The sequence below is a fragment of the Dryobates pubescens genome, chromosome 27 (assembly GCF_014839835.1).
Source record: "Dryobates pubescens isolate bDryPub1 chromosome 27, bDryPub1.pri, whole genome shotgun sequence".
Taxonomy (NCBI): Eukaryota; Metazoa; Chordata; class Aves; order Piciformes; family Picidae; genus Dryobates; species Dryobates pubescens.
The window spans coordinates 1,479,199-1,500,839 of NC_071638.1; the positions used below are offsets into that span (position 1 = coordinate 1,479,199).

General features: G+C 42.2%; 1 protein-coding gene across 5 annotated transcripts in view; it reads left to right on the forward strand.

Annotated features, from left to right (window-relative positions):
• The window catches only part of MPPED1 (metallophosphoesterase domain containing 1), a 76,115-nt gene that overhangs the window by 50,756 nt on the left and 3,718 nt on the right, over positions 1 to 21,641 (forward strand). For all 5 annotated transcript variants that reach the window (XM_054173873.1, XM_054173874.1, XM_054173872.1 and 2 more), the window contains 2 exons: positions 13,969 to 14,084; positions 18,666 to 18,779. In XM_054173873.1, the coding sequence (XP_054029848.1) occupies positions 13,969 to 14,084; positions 18,666 to 18,779 (230 nt within the window). The remainder of the gene's footprint in view (positions 1 to 13,968; positions 14,085 to 18,665; positions 18,780 to 21,641) is intronic.

Here is a 21,641-nt window from a genome sequence, read left to right on the forward strand (position 1 = left end):
ATGCCTTTAAGAACCAGGGAGATGACAGTCCTCCAAGGGACTAGATAGCCACCAGAAATGGTAAGCCATAAGCCCTGTATCTACTCTACAAGTGGAGTGCAGAGATTATTCAGCCCTTTTTCCTGGCCTTCCTTCTGCCCTTCTGTCTTCCCTCTTGGTGTTGGATGTCTTGCAATGTGGGGGAGGCCTGCTGCCTGGTTTGGTTGGGACAAAACTAGCCTTGTAGCAGAGCCATTTGAGTGGCCTTGGGAGGGTAGGGAGGAATAGTGGGAGGCCTGGGAGGGCGTGGAAGCCTGGGTTGTTGGGGGCTTTATGGCTTGCTGAATGGGTCATAAGCTGAAATGTGAACCCAGAGTTTTTGGTGTATATGTCTGTAGTGTACATAATTGTAAAGAGTATACAAATTGCTTTCCCATTGAAACTTGCCATTGGTGGCAGGTTTAGGCTGATGCCTAGGAAAATTTTCCACAGATTGAGTAGAAAAGTGGTGGAATGTAAAGAAATTACTGTTGGATGTAAAAGGGAAAATAATGATGAGGTCTAAATAATCCCAGTGGTCTGGTAACTGACATAAAGTTAGTTATATGAACTAACTCCTGCTCTTTTCAGTTTCTTCACTCTGCCAGATACTAGCTGGTGCCTTTGCTTGGCTGTTGCTGACCTTGGCTGTGTTCTTGTTGTGGCTAAGTACTAACAAGCTACCATCTGCTCTTCTCTTTCTCTTGTCCTGTGTACAGAGGGGAAGGGAGGGAAGAGGAAGAAGCTGTTGGTAACCCCATGTTTTTGTCCAGGGGGGTTCTTGTGCTGTTTATAAATTGTAAATTCATGTAACTATTGCATATTTTGTGCATACTCATTGCATTCCATATTTCTACATTGTAGTTTTGTAGGGCAGAGGGACCTCGACTGACGGGACAGATGGGCAGAGTCCAATGGGATGGCATTCAACAAGTCCAAGTGCCAGGTGCTGCACTTTGGCCACAGCAGCCCCATGCAGAGCTACAGGCTGGGGTCAGAGTGGCTGAGAGCTGCCAAACAGAGAGGGACCTGGGGGTGCTGATTGACAGCCACCTAAACATGAGCCAGCAGTGTGCCCAAGTGGCCAAGAGGGCCAACGGCATCCTGGCCTGCATTAGGAATAGTGTGGCCAGCAGGAGCAGGGAGGTCATTGTGCCCCTGGACTCTGCATTGGTTAGGCCACACCTTGAGTCCTGTGTCCAGTTCTGGGCCCCTCAGTTTAAGAAGGACATTGAGACACTTGAAGGTGTCCAGAGAAGGGCAACAAGGCTGGGGAGAGGCCTTGAGCACAGCCCTGTGAGGAGAGGCTGAGGGAGCTGGGGTTGTTTAGCCTGGAGAAGAGGAGGCTTGGGGAGACCTCATTGCCCTCTACAACTACCTTAAAGGTAGTTGTGGCCAGGAAGGGGTTGGTCTCTTCTCCCAGGTACCAGAACAAGGGGACACAGTCTCAAGCTGTGCCAGGGGAAGTTTAGACTCGAGGTGAGGAGAAAGTTCTTCACTGAGCGAGTCGTTCGTCATTGGGATGTGCTGCCCAGGGAGGTGGTGGAGTCACCATCCCTGGAGGTGTTCAAGAGGGGATTGGATGTGGCACTTGGTGCCATGGTCTAGTCATGAGGTCTGTGGTGACAGGTTGGACTCGATGATCCTCGAGGTCTCTTCCAACCTTAGTGATACTGTGGTGATTCTGTGATACTGTAAATATAGCTTCATTTGCTTTCATCTGAGCTGGTCTTGGCAATATTATTTTGGGGGTAATTTCAACCCACTACACCATTACTATCCCATCCATTTGTGTGAGTGTCATTCTTTTGCCCCTTGTGGAGCAACAGAGCAATCTGTCCCGCTCTGATCTAGGACACCATGGCACTGCTGTGGGTTAGAATGCTGAAGATGGTTTTATTTCAGGCATTCAGTAAAACGTAGGTAAGATGTGACAGATGTGTAAGAAATATCAATGCCTTTAGAAGAGAGAAAGCAAAATCCATCATCCTGTTAAAATGTATTAACTAACAGTCCAAGGCACAGAGATGCAGGTTTAATTGTATGCTAGAGTGATATTTTTATTTCCTCTCCCATACTTATCAAGAAGCCATTTTCCATTTTGGAAAGTGCTGCTTCTAAAAACACTTAAACCCATAATACACTGTAGTTTAGTTTGCAGCATATGGAAGATCATAAGAATGGGGGCTTTTTCCCCCCCTGCACAATGATTTTGGTCTATTAAATTCAGCTGTGCAAGGAAGGTGGTGCAGAGAAATGTAAGATACTGAACTCTCGAAGTGTGAAAGGTTTTCTAGTGGCAGAAAGCGAGACTTAGGAGTACATCCTGGCTGTTTTAACGTGAGAAACAGATCACTGGGTGATTTTTCTTCTCCTTTTTCTTTTTCCCCCTAAGCTAATGGCACTTTGCTAGAACTGGTGCATTTCATGTGATAAACACCTTTTGGAAAGCAGGAGCAGGTTTTTTACATGATTGGGAAATGCAGGAAATCTGGGTCTCATTCAGTAGACACTAGGTGTACAGGTGCTATTGCTCATGTGAGCCATTGTCGTGAATTCAGGAGAGGTCTTTCTAATGAGCACTTCAGTACAAATTAAGTGACTGAAATGAATTAGCAAGAATCATTAACATTGCTGGAAAAAAAATGTGCACCGAGGAAGATAAAGATTTCTCATGCTCCAGGTGAATTTTCTGTAGCATGTTAAGGAAACATAGTCAGTATGAACGAATTGAAGGCTGAAATGGCTGTGTAAGCAAATTAAAATGTAAACTGAAATGCACTCATTGTTGCCCCTAAAAACCATCAAAGTCAGAGCAGTGTCATAAATTCTTGTTATTGTGTACTTGTAAGAAAGTTTATTTTTCCATTTCCCACAAGAGGTTTTTAAGACACAGCTGTTTAGAACAGCCTTTTCTTTTTCTTTTCTTGTTAACAGACATTCCAGAAAATGCTTTCTCTCAAATAAAGTTTCTTCCCAACATAGCCCAGGGCTGAGTAGTCTGAAATAGTTCAGTGCTAGAGTAGTCACAATAGGGAAACCCAGCAAGTCTAACACCTTTGCGTGCTGTTTGTCTGTATGCGCTTGCGTATTCGGGATACAGATTAATCCTCTAACACAGTTCACAGTGACCTCTTGCAGAGTGAGCTTAACCAGTTACTGAAGCCACAAATGCTTTGAATCCACTCTCCATTGTGTCTGCAGCAGTGTGGAGGACATTGCTCTGCCTGTATGCCGAATCTAGACGAGAAGTTAGGTTGATTTCTCATAATGCTATTGGGCAAGGCCAGATTCTCATAATGGCTGAATACATTGTGTGGCTTTGTAGTTGTGTATGTGAGCAGGGATTTGCATTTACTTGTTTTGTTTCAATGTGTCTGGCTTTAGTTAAATTTGAGAGCAGTCAAAAAAAGATACTGCTTTAGTTTAATTAGACTGGTAGGAAAAAAAATCCTTTCTGGGCAGTAATTATTAGTTGTATGCTATTAAAAGGAAATAGTTCACATTCAGTTACTTAGCAGAAATAATTGAATCCTCTGATCCAGTAAAATAGCTCACTTTGGATTCAGCTAGTTTTTAATTTAAGACATATAGAAGGGGAGACCTGTAATCTCACTACAGGGAATTGACTTCACTTTCCTGCACTTCATAAACCACAAAGTGAAATTGCAATCCCCCACAGCAGTTTTCTCTTTATTTTTCACATTTGCTTGAAAGTTTAGTTTTATGAGACAGAGCTGAATTGAAAGTTTGGAGTGCTTTTGTTGTTATTGTTGTTGTTTTGGTGCTTCTTTTTTCCCCCCTGAAACAAAAGGACTAGCAGCTTTATCTGTAGTCTGGGCTGTATTCTCAGACAGCAGCAATTTCAGGACGTTTCAAAGATGTAAACACAGTTGGGTACTGAGATGAGCCCTTTGGCAATATTCCAAGAGAAATGCAAATAGGTAACTAGTTTGGAGCAGATCTACATGGGGCTGATTCTCAACTGGAGTAATTTGGCAGAGCTGTTCATCTCTTTTCACCTGGTGAGAATCAGCCTCCCTACTTCATGGTGGTTTTTATGTAGGCATTTTCTCTAGCTTTTTACACAGGAGACAAGTGAGTGCATCAAGAAGTAGATGCTGCTTTACCTTGTGCTGTATGTGAAGAACTGTAACTAGAGCCACCATCGCAGGTGAAGCACATAACTGAAACACAGTTATCCCAGTTAGTTCTCTTTTCCTTGACCAGATTTTAAGGGAAAAGGTAATTTGGCACTTGTTGTGAAGCTGTTTAACATCAACCCCCTTTTTTTTTGGATTTGTTAATAAATTAGTTTCATTTAATAAAATGGCATTGTTTAATATGAGTTACTAGAAGCATTTTCTTCCCTAGTAAGAAAGTAACTTGGAACCAATATTACAACACAAGGGCTCTCCCACCTGTGTGTGTCAAGTATTTGTAACTAAGTAATTTACATCTGATAAGGGATTTTTTGGTTTGTTTGTGTTTCTTTTTTTTAAGGTTATCTCCGAACTCCTACCTAGGTGGACAACATCCAGGTGTTAAATCTGTATCTTCTTGGTATAGAACCAAGTGCCAGGTTCTGCACGTTGGCCACAACAACCCCATGCAGAGCTACAGGCTGGGGTCAGAGTGGCTGGAGAGCAGCCAGGCAGAAAGGGTTCTGGGGGTACTGCTTGATAGTAGGCTGAACATGAGCCTGCAGTGTGCCCAGGCAGCCAGGAGGGCCAATGGCATCCTGGCCTGCATCAGGAACAGTGTGGCCAGCAGGAGCAGGGAGGTCATTCTGCCCCTGTACACTGCACTGGTTAGGCCACACCTTGAGTCCTGTGTCCAGTTCTGAGCCCCTCAGTTTAGGAAGGAGGTTGACTTGCTGGAACGAGTCCAGAGAGGGGCAACAAAGTTGGTGAGGGGTTTGGAACACAGCCCTGTGAGGAGAGACTGAGGGAGCTGGGGTTGCTTAGCCTGGAGAGGAGGAGACTCAGGGGTGACCTTATTGCTCTCTACAACTACCTGAAGGGAGGTTGTAGACAGGCAGATGTTGGTCTCTTCTCCCAGGCAGCCAGTACCAGAATAAGAGGACACAGTCTCAGGCTGTGCCAGGGGAGGTTTAGGCTGGAGGTTAGGAAGAAGTTCTCCACAGAGAGAGTGATTGCCCATTGGAATGGGCTGCCCAGGGATGTGGTGGAGTCACCATCCTTGGAGGTGTTAAGGAGGAGACTTGATGGGGTGCTTGGTGCCATGGGTTAGTTGTTTAGGTGGTGTTGGATTGGTTCATGGGTTGGACGTGATGATCTTGAAGGTCTCTTCCAACCTGGTTTATTCTATGTATTTCTGCAGTATCTGGTTTCCACCACTGTATTGTGGGGTGACTTTAAGACTGCAGGAAAACATGAATTTGGAATTTAAGATTGCTTGGATCTTCTTAGCTTCAGGTGGAAACATGGCATATGAAGTATCAGCATGTGCTTTTTTAAATGAGAGGTAACTTCATCTGTTGCTAAATTGAAAATGTTAAAAATAATACACTTTATACATACATGCACACATGCTGTATTAATTTACTAGCTTTAGAAGTGTTTTCATGCTTGTTTAACTCAAAATGGCTTTGAGTTTTCTAAGGAAAAGTAGTTTAAAAGCCAAAAAGTAAGGAAAGACAGAAATCTGGCAGACAGTCCATATGGCCTAATTACTCCTGGTGTTTTGAGAAAAAGAATATAAACCTGGGGAGTTACTAAAGTGAGAAGTGGCTATTGTGAGAGCCTTTTGTGTTGATTCTCAGTGCACCTATTACACATCCTACATGTTTTAGTCATAGTTCATCTAGGAGTGTCCCTCCAGGAGCTGCGTAGTAAAAAACGCCACAAGTGTAGTGTCTCCATGTGAAGGGATGTTCCATCTCCTCAGTTAGCAATGCTCTAGAGGAGCACACTAAACACTGCCTAGTTGGAGTTGTGGAAAAACATGTTTTTTTCTTTAGCTGTCTGGTCATCTGATAGTGAAGAACTGTGAAGATGCCATGCATAGATGGGCCTCAAATTATTTTTCCTTACAGACTGGCCCATCCAGTGACAATGACTCCACCACCTCCCAGCAAGTGCTGCCCAGGGAGGTGGTGGAGTCATTGTCACTGAAGGTGTTTAGGAAGAGCCTGGATGAGGCACTTGGTGCCATGGTTTAGTTGATCAGATGGTGCTGGGTGATAGGTTGGACTTGATAATCTCTGAGGTCTTTTCCAACCTGGTTAATTCTGTATCCTGTAATTATCTGTATCCTGTAATTATTCGTGGCAGGTTTTACACTTCAAACAAGAAGGTGACTGTACTACAGGCAAGGGGCTGCTGACTCTGCTCTTAACCCTTTTTCGTTCTATGACTATCAGCTGTCAGTATCTGAGTCTGGATGACCTGGCTGTCCCTATATTTTTAAATGTGGAGAATCAGAGAGGCTGAGACACAAGGAACTCAAGACCCACATGAAATCCCAAAGATCGTGCTGAAAACTTTATGCAGTTCTCTATCTGTACCCTCAGTGTTGAATCTCCTGGCTGTTTTTTTCCAGGTTAGCTTTTCTGTATGGTTAGTTGATTTATTTTATAATTTAAAAAAGGATCAGATGGGATTTTTATCCTTGCTTCCTGGCAGAATGAAAGGAACTGTTTGCACTGGGTGCTGGCATGTTTAAAATTCAGGTTTTCATTAATTTTTTTCTTCTCACCTGTTATCTTCCATTTTCTTGTTATGAAGATAAAGTAGATTTCATTTTATTTTTCATTGTTTTAGAACAGATTAATGTTTAGAAATGATCAGTTCCCATTAGTCACAGCTCATTCTTTCTTCCCCCCCCCCCCAGTCAGAGGTGTATTAAAGGCTGTACTAAACAAAAGATGAATGATTTCATGTGTTTCTCAAACTGCAAATGAAATAATTACTGATAAGGGACCACAGTCTGATTTTTACCCTCCTTTCCTTTTGCAAATGCCAGTAATCTAACTTGATTCAGAGTTTCAAGAATGAGGACCTTGATGCAAAGCAAGTAAGGGGAAAAAAAACAAGAACACAGCAAACTGCCCTATGGAAGAAATGTTCTCTGTTATGGCCAGCAGACTGGCAGAAGATCTGAGTGAGTTCAATTTGCTGCTCACTACGGCCTCCATAGCTAACACTGTGCAAGCCATCTCATGTCTTAGCACCTACAGTCCCTTCCCTTCTACTTTCTCCTTTCCACCTGCTGAGCTGTACTCTGCGGTCTAGTGTTCCAGAAGATAATCTTATATAAGATTAACCATCATTTGCATTTATTAGTTTTAAGTACAAGGCCTTAGCTATCATTGAAAAAGCCCTGGTTCCAATATTATGAATGAATGAATCTAAGGTTCTGTGTCATTTAAATCTTCCTGTGCACTGCTTTTGTACCTCTTCTCTGAATTCATACCGTCCCTCTCTCACATGGAAGTTGTAATGTGAGACTCCTTGTGCTCTACAGAACTTCTGAAACCCGTTTTTCTTTAAATCTTGGTGATGTTCTTAAAATGCTCAGATGCCCAGATGTTGACCAATACTTTGAGAGTGCCCTGCCAGTCCTTCTTAGCACTAATGGCCCAAGAGCTACTTTCATCCCTGCCCACTTTAGATAATCCTTCTCTTTGAATCATGGAATGATTTGGGTTGGAAAGGGGCCTTCAAGATCATCTAATTCCAAACCCCCTGCCATGGGTAGGGACACCTCCCACTAGACCAGGTTGCTCAAGGCCTCATCCAACTTGGCTTTGAACACCTCCAGGGCACCCTATTTCAGTACCTCACTACCCTCATTGGAAAGAATTTCTTCGTAACCCCCAGTCTAAATCTCCTCTCTTCCAGCTCAAAGCCGTTGTTCCTCATCCTGTCAAAAGTCCCTCCGCACTTCTCCTGCAGTCCCTTCAGGTGCTTGAGGGCTCTTGAATGTGAGGAGGAAAAGACAGATGAGTCTATTTTCACAGCTGCTTTAGGTGTTGAAACAGCCAATACACACACATACACACACACACACACACAAAAGTGAACTTTTATGAATCCTTACTTGAAGAGAAAGTTGAATAAAAAGGAGCAGCAATACTTGCCTGTTAGTTACATACTGAGGGAAGGCTACAGAGGCAATTACAGAGATTGGATAAATTCAACTAACACAGTGATGGGAAAAGTGAAAATACAAAGTGAAGGATGTGAACACCAGGCAGACAAGGAACATATTCACTGTCTATAGTACTGTGTATCTGTGTTCATAGGACTGCAGCTACTTACAACAGGAAGATTAAATCAAGGCCAGGAAAAATTCAAAGAACCCAACAGTGAGACTTCTTGGGTTAGGAATCAGAGTGTGTTGGAGTTTGGCCTGTGATTACTACTGCTGAATCTAACTGCTTTTATTGGTACTCTTCACTGGCCACTTACACCAGTATGAACTTAACAGTCCAGTCTTCTAAATATTGAATATAGGCAGCTCTTCAGTCGTCAGGGAAGGGAGCAGGAATGAGAAGACTGATTTGGTCCATTCTTTTTCCCACTGAGCTTCTTTACAGCCACTGGCCAATATGTGTTCATTTTCTGATAGGGGAAAAATGTGGAGGAAGGACAATTTGTGAATCTTTGAAATGGATTTTGTTAGAGGAGGAATTCTAGTGAGAGATCTTGCCTTTCAACTGCAAAAATTATTTCTGTAGAAAACTTTATAGAAATATGGGGGTGCAGTCATCTGCACATCGTGGGTTTTGCTGCTAAGGTGTTGGCAAGACGATGCATCCCAATCCTTTTAATACACTAATGGCTATTCAGTCAGCTACCACCTGTAGCTCTTCATGGGTACTGGGTTATGCAAGGGAGGTTTCCCCTGAAGTCAAAGAGAGCAATTCTGTGCCTGCTGGTGGCCAGATTTGTCTTATTCAGTGGGACAACCTAGATGCAGCTGCTGCAGTAAACCTTGTGGTGCTGAAATTCTTCTGGTAGCTGACACCCTGCAAGCACCGTGGCAGGAATATTTCTTTCTTTGATTGCTCACTGGCTGCCTGCTGTGTTCATTTGTAGATGATGACCAAGTACTGTGGAAGGTCCTCTTGAGCTGTTAAGTGTACAGAGAGGAGGAATCTGTTGTTTAAGTCTCATTGCTTGTAATAGAAAACTCCATGAACGCTGATAATTTTGCCTGGGCAAATACCCTTTTTGTCTCCCCTTTTTGTATGTCTGCTGAGCAAATTGAGATGGCTACCAGTGGTTTGAAAATTGCAAGCCTTCTATTTTCACATAAATGACAGGTCAAATCCGTGTAGTGCATCACTGCCCTGTCTGGTAAATCACATGTAAAACTAAGTTGTGCCCCATTTACATGACAAAAGAATTCTTGGACGGCATGGTAGCTCTTTCCAGTAGCAGCTGAATAAAAGAAAAACTAAGAAATAATTAAGGTGGTAATGTGTTTGACCACTACTTTTGTAGTATGACTTTTTTCTGTTATTCTGTTAACAGGAATGCTCCTTTCAAAGACAGCTAAAGTGCTAATGATAGCTAAGACGGGCATTCTAGGAGGTTAAACTGGTTTAATTAGAATTTATGAGAAGGTTACTGTAAGAGTGCAGAAAGATGTTAAGGGGTTAACCTATAAGAGATTACATTGTAGTCAGTGTTCTGTTAAAGTTTGAATTAATTTTTCCCATGGGTTTTTCACATTCTAATTTTCAACTAAATGAGACATCTGTTTCAGAAAAGGAAAATTTGCTATGGTTGTCATAGCAACTATCATTCTGTAAGAAAATTATTCCAATGGTTACTTTAGAACAGAAAGATAGAAATTCAGTACATAAAGCAACATCCAATTGCTAGGACAAATTCTGATAATTCAGTCCTCTTTGTGTGGTAGATTATTTGACCTGCAAAACTTGCTCCTGTGTTTTTAACATAAGGTTAATTGCCCTGTAAACATCCACTTCCAATATATTTCCCCCCCTAGAGTCTTACATGTAGACAATCATTATTCTTACCATAATAATAATACTGGTGGATTTCAGTAGTATGTGGAGAGACTCAAACAGCTCACTTTAAGAGGATAAGACCTAAATCAAAGTACATTTCTGCAGTTGAGCCCTTCGCTTCAGAGATGAAATACAGCCATGATGTATGTCTTTAATTGTCAAATATATTTCTTGGGAGGTTGGGGTTTTTTGTGGTGTGTTTTTTGGTTTGGGGGGTTGTTTTTTTTTTTTTTGAGAGCAGCAGATTTTTCTCTTGTAGAAATACATGGCAGAATTTTCTTTGTAAAATGTAGAATGTTATTGGAAAATAATTTGATTTTAAAAGTTCATTTCTCCTGAGCAAGCAGCAGGTCCAGAAATTCACTGCTTGACACAAAGACTTCAGCTTTGCTCCCTGGTTCCAGTGTAAATGGAAATTTTAGACAGAATTGTCTTCGCTCAATATCCAGGTCACAGGCTTGTTGGTGGATACTAGAGAAGGGATCTTTGGTTTTGTTTCCCTACTCAGAAACTTTGATGACTGTTTTGCAATAAATTTTCAGCAGAAGGGATGTGGAGATGTATAAAATCCCTGTGTGTCTATAAAGACGGTTTTGCTTTGAGGGTGGGGGGCACTGAAGTGTATGGTTTGTCTTTCTTCTCTCAGATGTAAAGCACACCAACATTCTTGGACTTCCTTCCCTCCCCCCCCCCCCCAGCTCCCCCCAAAATATTCCAGGCATTTCTTTCAATCTCAGGGCTGTCACAAAAGACAGCATGATGGCAAATCACGCAAGTTGTAACATCTCCCCTTCACAAAAGAACAGCTCCAGCATGCATAACTTACCAGCCCTGCGCTCAGGCGGCTACCAGCCGCAGTCACCACAAAGGGAGGGAAGGAGGGAGGAGGGATGGGCGGTGGGGGAGAAAGTGCTTCTTGTCTTAATAAGTGGATCATGCTTATTCATAAGGGGAAATGGGCTTTTTTAGAAAGTGGCCATGTACAGGTCAGAGCTGGTAGAGGCAGGCAGAGATGCTCGCAGCTGCGTATGGCATTCGTGGTCATTTGGATTTCAGCAGCATTAAGCTGTCTTCTGGTGAGATCTGTGACACTCATGGATATTTCTCTTTAAAAATGCTTCGTTGTATTCTTAAAATCATTATTCCCTAGGGGTTTGGCTGTTTTCTCTTGGACAAATATTTATCTTGCCTCTTGGTTCCATTCAGGGAGTGCGGAGTGGCCACCATCCTTTCTGCAGGCCGATTCATTGCCTCCCTTCACACCGAGGACCTGGGGACAATCCTCACCATGCCCAGCAGCAGCAGGGTGGGCAACGTGTGAGAACAAGGGACCTGCATTCACTCAATCTGTCAGTGGCTTTAGAATCATCATTTACTATGCTAACACTTTGTTTGCTTCCTGTTTGCCCTTGAAAATATTTTCTGTTGGCAAGGTTTTGTTCCTGAAAATCTTGCTCTGTGCCTAAAGACAATCTGCTGAGTAGCTGAATATTTTCATCTTGGTGAGGAAAGATAATTGCTATGGTAGGTATGGGGTGCAATTCCAAGGCAGAAATGGATGGAGAGTTTAGAAACAGCCTAACTTCTCTATATTTTTATAATGCATTCCACTTCTGTAATATCTGAGCACCCTGCAGACTTCAGCTGATTTATTTTCAGGGCATTCCTGTGAGATAAAAATGCTCCCATTCCGTCAATAGTGAGCTAAATGTAAGGACAAGCTGATTGAGCTCTACAACCTGGGGCCTGGTTCTGTGTGATGGTAACATCACTGGTAGCTTACTACACTGTAAGCCAGTAAGTAGAATCATAGAGTCATTTCGGTTGGAAGAGACCATTAAGATTATCAAGTCCAGCTGTCACCTAACACTGCCAAGTCTGCCACTAAACCACGTCCCACAGTGCCCCATTGCACATCTTTTAATACCTTCAGGGGTGGTGACTCAACCTCTTCCTTGGGCAGCCTGTTCCAGTGCCTAACAACCCTTTTGGTGAGTCTGCAACATGAATCTGTTTCCTCTTTTCCTATCCCTTGTTACTTAGGAGACCAACCCCCACCTCACTCCAGCCTCTTTGCAGGTAGTTTTAGAGAGCAACAAAGCTTGCCCTGAGCCTCCTGAGTAGACCATGATTTAGCACCCCAGCAGCAATAAGGTGGGAAGTCCTGTGAGCCTGCTGCTGTTCATCCTATGAAAGAAAGCTGCTGGGACTTGAGCATGTAACCAGAAAAGGTCAATTTCATACCCATGGTAAAGAGATGAGTCTTCTTCTTAGCCAGCAACCTTAGTCTGAGCAGCCTCACTCAGAGCAAGGTTTCTATTTCATTGATAGTGCTATTAGCATGTCTTATTCCCACACCTCCTTTACCTCCCTCATCGCAGCTTCTGGAGGCCGCATTTTTTGATCCCAATGTACAAAGTTTTGTCTTTTTTCACCATTATTATTATTATTGTTATTGTTATTGTTATTATTTCCTCTTTGTCTTTCCTGGGACACCTTGTTATCCAGGGTATGTGATGAAGAGCTAGATGAGCACTTAGCTGTGGGCACAGAACACCTCTCCAGCAGTGATGTAGAATAGTTGAGGCTCTTTTTGTCTGTGGAAGAAAGGCAGGAAACCTGCAAAGCCCCCTTCTTCCTTTGCTTTTGCCAGGATTTTATTTTCTTCCCTTGGGTAAGCCACTTTCTCCCTTTATATTTTAGCAAGCTCTTTATTTTTAAGCTGTTTTTAATAGGTATGTGCTTTACGGCATTCCAAAAGGGGAAGTGGAAAATATATCATCATGAAGACATGCTAATTTTTGAAATGTTAGTCAAGCATCAGTAATGGAAGAGGATGAATAATAGCTGTATGGGCATTTTCTTTTGTCTTTGCCATACATGATGTAAAGTGGAGTACAGAGAATTTGTTTGAGAGAATTCTTTTTTGTCTTTTGATGCAGCGAGGGGAGTGTAAAGCTTTCTTCAACAAAGTAACATCTCAAAGGGAGCTCTGGTTGATATGTATGTATTTATAAACACTAAAGCTGCAATTATCATAAACCATATTAAATCACAGCAGCTTGGTTTGTTGTTCTCCAAATACGGATTTGGACGGAAGACATCAGTCAAAAAATTACCCAAAACCCCAGCCTAAAGGTAACCCCTCAGCTTTATGACCTAGAATTAGAGCACAGTCAGCAAGATGTAATTTATCACTGTGATACAATTGCTGTGAAATAACATTTTTTTAATCAATGGGATAGCAGGATATGGGCAAATGGTGTTCTGACTGTCAGTGTTACAGTTCCAGTGCCCCATGATGAGCTGCTCCATAAATGCATTTCTAAAAATGTAAATGCCCATCTGATAAGAAATCCTGCATATGGAAAATCTTACTTAAAAGCAAGTCAGCACACCAGAGGACAGAAGAAAATTATGTTGTAAGAAAAGGAGCTGAGGGGATGTTCTGAAGCGGTGCTTCCAATTAGGGCAACAAAGCGGTGTAGACGGTGTCTGTGGCTTTGGAGGGTGCCAAGATCTGTATTTTGTCCAGGTGGTCATAGGCAAAGGGCCAAATATGATGGAAGCCAATGTAAAACATGTACACACACCTAGGTATCTAAGACAGATATGCTTCTAGATGTTGTGTTAGTCCAGCATGCTAATCCATACAAGGAGATCTGGGTGTCCAGGTCTTGTAAGACTTTCTTCCAGCCTTGTTAGAGGAATACTGTGAATATTTTACTGCATGCTCCCTGCTGGAAGTGGTAAGGACTGCAGGGATTTGCCACACAAGTTAACACTGGTTGTATGGGAAGAAGGTTTACTTTGCACACACAGAAGGAAATGAATGCTGTTTGTGTCTCCAAATTCCATGCCAGTGGAGAGTCAGTCTCCGTATTATAATTAGAAAACCATTATATGGAATTAGCACTGAAGACATTCTCCTCCTCTCTTGGCAGGCAACCTTGGTTTTATGGCTGGGGCTTTAATCTTCCACGAGGCCAAGCACTATTAGAGAAATGGAACCTTATTCCAGATGGAATAGATATTCTTATAACACATGGACCACCGCTCGGTAAGAAAATCCTGGTGCTCTTAGCTGTGTGTTTCAGATGATTATACAGGACCTGACGGCTCCCCCGAAACGCAGAGTGTGCTCCTGACTTAAAAAAATCAAAAGTAACTTCTGTCCTGATTCCAGCAGCACCAGGCCTTCAGCTCAGGTTTATATATTTCATGATTGCCTATGCTCAATGGTAGGGAATTAAATAATAGCTTAAAAGTTAAAGTCTTAACACATAAAAACTTAACAAGCTTTATAAATCAGCGAGATCTGGGTTCCTTATGCATCTATCCACTTCACTGCTGGCAAAGTAAGTTGATTTCAAGCATGGAGCCTGCCTGAAGAGAAATGCATGATTTGGATCGTATTTTTTTTCCCAGTGCTTGCTCCTTTGCTTGAAGTAGCCTTCCCCCTCCAAGAAGTACTCAGGAGTCTCTGTTTTTCTGACTTGGTGCATCTTTTGCCTCACAAACCCAAATGCTGCCATTTTTTTGCCTGTTCTTTGGACAGCATGGTTGCATTGCCTGTCTGTAATGCAATCCAGCAATATTAACAGACCAACATGCAACAGTTTTACATTTGTGGCTTAGAAATATTAGTATAGGTGATAGAAAAGCCAGGAGAGATTTCCTGTATTCCTAGGCAATAGTTGAGTTATCTGTGGTACAGAAATAATATAACCACAGAAACCAGTGTCAAGACTTACAGGCTTTTAGAATGTGTTTCAGTGTGTTTAATGCATAGCAAGCCATCTTTAATGCAACTGTGTGTTTGATGTTCACTTGTTTAACACATGGACACGAAAGTGAAGCATATCCTTAACCGTTTGCCACGCCGTAGTTTGCATTCTGTGAAATGAGAGCAGCTGGTTTCTTCAAACCTTTAGGTTCCCCAGTTTCTTGAAAGTAAAACTCTGTTGTCTTCCCCCTTTTCTTCTCCTTCAGAGCTTGGAGAAGAAAGTATTTAAAGGGTTGGTGTTTTGTTTACAAAGACATGTTTGCATTCCAGGGCTCACTGATCCTGGGGGAAAGGTTTTCTCTCATAGCAAGGGCATGTAGAATCATAGAATCAACAAGGTTGGAAAAGACCTCAGAGATCATCAAGTCCAACCTCTTAGCTAATACCTCATGACTAACTAAATGTGTTTTGATATTTCACCTAAGCAGAGTCTCATGCCATGCCATAGACTGACTGGCTTTAACATGGATGCCTGAAATGAATTGTTTAGCCCTTGAGATATCAGCTCCAACACAATAGTGGGAATAATTCTTGTTAAGATCCAAGAAGTGATGCAGGATCTTTGATAGAATTGTGTCAGCCTTTTCAGCACTTAAAAAGGCATTTTTAAAACCATCTGATCAGCTGTAGAGAAATCCAGTCTTCAGCTGATCCAAAGAATATCCCTGTGTCTAATACTTGAAATCCAGTGTTGGAAGGTGTCGAGAGGGGTTCCCACTGCTTTGCTTCACCCTTCTTGCTAATTTAGCCAACAGGCTCTGGGACAAGCAGAAGGAGGAGAACCTCCAGAGAGCACTGCAGAGGTGGCACTCAACAGACATGCTTTAATAATAAATTTAATAATAAATGTAAGAAATAAAAAGTAATGTAATAATTGTAGTAATGCTGAGGAAGTGACCACCCCTATCCACAGATGTGAGGGGATAATGTAAATGTCACCATCTCTGTATTATTTATTCTCCTTTTTTAGTTGTTAAGCTTCAACTGTCTTAGAAGCACAGAATGGTCGGGATTGGAGGGGACCTTCAAAGGTCATCTAGTCCAACCCCCTCTGCAGTAAGCAGGGGCATTCTCAACTAGATCAGGCTGCCCAGAGCCCTGTCGAGCCTTACCTTGAATATCTCCAGGGACGGGGCCCTAACTACCTTCCTTGGCAACCTCTTGCAGTGTTTCACTACCTTCATGGTAAGGAACTTGTTCCTGATGTCCAAGGATTCCTTTTAAAAATTCCTGTTTCTTACTGATGCACTGATGTGTGGCTCAGGCACAGAACCCTCTGGCTGAGGACATCAGTTGTTGGCATTCTGACACCGATGGCTACAACTACGTGATGCTTCAAAAGAAACTAGCTCTCTGCCTTATTTATAGAACATGCTCATAGTGTGGCCCTGTCCACAGACAGTTTGGGAGACAGGGTCCTCCTTGACCTTCCCAGCCAATTATTTTAACCAGGAAGTTGATTCCTGTCTGATCTTGGATAGCATTACTCAAGTTGATCCTAATGATCACAAACAGCAATCAGTGCTCCTGAAAATTCCTCTTTTCATTTTCCCCCAATGTGGCTGCCTAAATTTTGTCCATCATCCATTTTCTGTGCTTCTTCCCCGTTCCCTTGCTTCAGAAGAGTGCACATGCTCCTTAACTAATTAATACTACATTATTAGATAGATGCAGAATCGCCTGCATGATTTAGATGCAGGAGCACCATCAAGAGTTAATGGACTTTGTGCTTCCAAGTCGGTTAGGCACGCAAGAAAAATCTTTCTTTTCTGTCTTAGAGCAGTGCTTTGGGATGAAACCAGGGCAGGGATTCATAGGAGGTTCACACAGGATGAGAAAACAAAGGTCTAACCAGCTATTATTGACCATTGTATTAGTAACCTGTGTGTTATTGATAAGGATACGCTACACAGTTCATACCTTACACTATGCAGTATTCATGGTTATGGGATTGGTGCCAATGCTGATTTCTGTGTCAGCACGTTTGTAGCTTTTATTTAGAGTATTACTTTCTAAAGCCTTTTCCCTGATTCCTAAAGATCTGCACTTCCAATTTTTTTTTTATTTCTCTTCCCAAAGTTGCCTTTTCTTTCCTCCGTTTCGAATTTAATTTCACCTTTAAGTCTTCATTTGTAGCTATCTGCTCGATTGTCTGTGACAAAGATTTATACTTCCCTGACAGCTGCAGGAACCTGTTTCAAGTAACCAAACACTGAAAAAAATAAATAAATCTAAGATGAACTCTGTTAGCTAGGTGTAATCAATTATTCTTAGTTTGTGTAGTCAGGTGTACATAATAAGCTGCAAACATACGGGAAAGCTTCAGAAGGGTGATAATGCATGTAAACAAAAACATGTTCAACATAAATAATGCTTAATTTAATGGAGAAGTTAATTTTATGGATTTTTGTTTGTGAAATTTCTGAAGTGGAAATACTCTTGGCTTTATGTTCACCACAGACATTTTGACAATTAACTGTTTCAAATCATTGAAGTAACAACAACAACAACAAAAAAAAAAATGGGGGTTGTAACGTGCTTGCTCTGCAAAAAGCCTGACTGGATTCCAGAGGAGTTGTTGGCTTCACTTTGAAATCTTAAGCGCTTACAATTTCCTGCGGTGGATTTTGACCTGCCCTGGGACCAAGAGGGGTTGGTAAAATAAGTTACCAGAACTGAGCATGGCCCTGCTCTGTAGGTCAGTGGGGCTTTCTTTTTGTACTCTTCCCCAAAATAGAGCCAAGCAGCACCTTCAGAGGTGTCTGGATGAATTCAGAGTCGATGCCCCTTAATCAGGATTTCCTTTTTGACACTTAGGATACCCATTCACCACTCATTCCTGTAAATGGGACTTGGCTCTCTGAGTAACTATGATGGAAGGGCAAACTTCTACCATTTTTACAAAACCCCACAGTATACTGAGCCCAGTTTTTGAGCATCTGGCATCTGAAGAGGTATTTCTCAATGTGTGAACCTACCCTAAAGCCCTAGCAAAGCTGAGCTTGAAAATAGCAGAACAAGATTGATCACTGCAAACCCTCTAATACAACAACATCCTTTTTACACTGCTGCTTTGAAGGGAACGTGAAGCTCCAGCTGGCATTAAGCACCCCCCTACAGTATGTTTTTAGATGTATAAGCAAGTTAGTGTACATGTCTGTATTCATAAAAAATGCATTTTTAGACAAGCTTCATGCAAATGAATATAGCACTGAAAAGCATCTACTGCAGGAGGGTTGAGTTTCTCTTACCTGCTGTCCGTAGATACAGACTAGTGGGACTTGCTGTGCCATGAGGTGCTTAAACCAGTTTTACTTGAGGGTGCTGTTTCTAGGCACACTGTAGGCTCCTCACCTGAGCTCCTCTCGTGTGAGATTCAATGTGCTAACAATGTAGTTTTATTATTAGCAACATGGATTTCATTACATCAGTTAAGTGTTCAGTTGAAAAAAACTAAATCCCAGGACTAGGTTTAAATAGCTGATTTAGATTCTTCACAGGCTCACTTTGGACACACTGCTCTTTACAGATCAGTTATTAAAGGGAGAAGAACGGTTAAAGCATTGAGTTTTTACATTAACAGTGCAAAAATACTTTAATTGCAGGTTTGGTGGGGGTTTTTTTTGTCCTTGAAAAACAACTGGCAAGAGTCCATTTTCTTCATGTGGTTTTCCTGAAGTATTTTTTCCTTCCTTCCTCTTCTGCATACCAAGGCAAACACTGTTTTTTTCCATGGCAATTCGTCTCTGGCTGTTTAGGAAAAGCCATGAGACATTAAATCTCAGAAATGCTATATAGCAATACAGCTTTGCAGATAACCTGTCTTCTTTTAAAGCTTTCCTTTCTCTGCCAAAGGTTTTCTAGACTGGGTTCCTAAGAAAATGCAACGGGTAGGATGTGTTGAGCTGCTGAACACAGTCCAGAGACGAATACAGCCAAGGCTTCATGTTTTTGGACATATCCATGAAGGTCAGAACACCTTTCTTGCTATATATGTTTAGAAAACATAGAGAAGCATGGAACTTGTCTGGTTTAAGTAGAATTTTCAAACTTGAATGTCTAAACTGAAGCATTTCTGGGGTTCACATACTTGTTTAGCTCCACGTACAGAGTTGAACTGGGCCGATACCCACATTTCAGTATTTGTACTTCAGCATCTCTTTCAGTTTCTACACCTATAAAGCACTGAAGCCTCCCTCACAGAGAGTGCTGCTGTCAATTTTAAAATAAGAGCATGAGGCCAGTACTTACAAAAAGTCACTAAATACTAGCATTGATGGGTTGTGTTTCTCAGTCCTGAATCTCTGTGACTAAGGTAATTCATCTAAGCTCTCTATGGGTCAATTTCTGTGTTTGTGAAATGGATAAGAATGTGTTGAGGAGTGCTTCAAAGGCTTAATCTTCAAGATTATACAGTAAAGGTTGTCTCTTCCCACCAGTGTGTGTATGAAGTTGGAATCAAGAGGGATGCCACCACTGGCTTGTGAGGAAGTTCAAGATATTTATTCATGTATTTATTTGCTTTGATAGGAGTAAGATTTTGTACCTAGACAAAACAAAGTGGTTCTCTTGACTGATCTTTAACTGGAAAGACATTAGTTATCTTCACATAAGTCAGTATGCTCCACTCAAGTCAGTAACAGCAGGAGTTCATCTCCAGGCAAAACGAAAGGCAGATGCTGTCTGCTATGGAGGAGTCTGTCCTGTTGACATATCATGACAGCAATGTGTCAAGCAGTGTCCCCACCAAAAGCAAAACAACTACTGGGCTGTGCAGAAGTGTTTGGGTTGGAATGGGAGCATGGATTGTCAGCCGCTCAGTTCTTAGCAACATTAACTTACTGGCAGGAAAATGTGCTCCACAACTGCCAGTTTTCTGCTTCTGGGACTGCTCCAGCCTTTGAGGCGGGATCTCTGTGGGTCTCAACAGTGTAGGATTGAAAAAATAGGGAAAAAAAATGGCATTAGCCGCTTCTGGTGTAGAACTATTAACCTCCCCAAGGAATCCCAGTCTGACTTGCTGCTGGGCGCTTTCACCATGCTGTTAGAAGTGACATTGCCAAGACGTGTGCTGAGCGTAAAATTGATGGAGAAGACATTCACATCATTATTTCACAGCTCAGGGATTAAGTCTGTTCTCCTTGTGCGAGAGGATGTTCCTAGAGCGGACTTGCTAAAGCCGAGCTAATGTCCACAGTGGTGTTAAGTCACAAAGAGCCAATATATAGGCAGGGGGTCAAGCTAACCTCTTGCTGTTAGAGAAGTCTTTGAGAGCTGGTGAATACAGTTCAAACATAGTGTCTTTTCACAAATCCTGACCCAGGTGGGTTGCAAGGGTTATAAGCAAACCATTAGCGAGCTGTGAAACTTCAGGCATGTAAATAAAATCACATGTGCCAAGGCCAAGCCAACTTTGAGGGCCAACTTTGGCTCCCCAGAGAAAAGAACGGTACGTCCACAGAGTGGTGAATCTTGTGAATCAATGCAGTTGGCACAGGAGCTATCAGAACACAGAAACAAGGTACTCTTCTTGTTAACTACCCTAATTCAGAGAAAACAAATGGGGAACTGCATAGCCTGTTTTGCAGTGGGATGCTAAATCTCTGCAGAGGAGAATTCCCATTGCAGACAGCCTGTGCAGTTGAAGCAGGTCTTTGTAGAGAGAATGCGTGATATGAACAGATGAGTTCTTCCCCTGACTGAGCATAGCTACATCTGCAGCAGTCATTTACTGAACATCCAGGAGGAAAAGATGCTTAGAAGAGATGCTTCTTCCTTATTCCCCCTCTGCACTGCTGTCTCTGCCAGAAAATACCCCTGCATGTGGACTTGCTGCTGATTGACCCATGGAAGTAAAAAGCAGCATGGTAAAAATCCTGGTCTGCCTGTTACAGCCAGTAGTGGCTGAGATCATGGCCAAGAAAACTCTGTTGGCAGTAGGGGAGGGGTGAAAACAGTAGCATTAGAAATCTTCACGCAACAAGAGCACGTTAGCAAGCCAGTTCTGTTCTCTCCAAACGTGTAGCAGACGAGACAGAAAGTCCCAGCAGCGATGCTAACTGTCCTCCGTGCAGTTTGTTTTATATAGAACAATTGTTGTGTGGCAAACACCAAATGATTTAAAGAAATGTCTGTGACAGGAATCTGACAGAGTTTTCTTCCCTGCCTAGCCCCTAATTACAGTGTGTTTTTTTCCATGGGGAGTCCAGGAGGCCCTACATTATTCAAGGCATTCTAAGGAACAGAAAATAAATTGGCTACTCTTTGCTTGTAAATTTTGCAACTATCAATGCTTCTGCAAGACATGAAATTGTACTCAGAAAGGATCCTAGCTACTTAGGATTTGAATATATGGAGCTCAGTAGGATTTGAATAGGTGGAACATAATAGTGATTATGGTTCACTATTAACTTCATTAATGGTGACACTGAATCTTGGCATCAATGAATGCCACCAGGTGAATTCTGACACGTCACATATTTCTGATTGTTGAATGCATTTCTTCATGTGGGTCATAACATTTCAATGCAGATTTCCAGCATGAAGCTTTTAGTGTTAATCAAGCTTATGCTTTTCTCCTGGTCGTTCATGAAAAGGTTTGTGTCTACTTTTTCTTAAATCATAGAATCATAGAGTCAATAAGGTTGGAAAAGACCTCAGAGATCATCAAGTCCAACCTATCACCACAGACCTCATGACAACTAAACCATGGCTTCAAGTGCCACGTCCAATCCCTTTTTGAACACCTCTAGGGACGGTGACTCCACCACCTCCCTGGGCAGCACATTCCAATGGCCAATTCCTCTCTCTGTGAAGAACTTTCTCCTCACC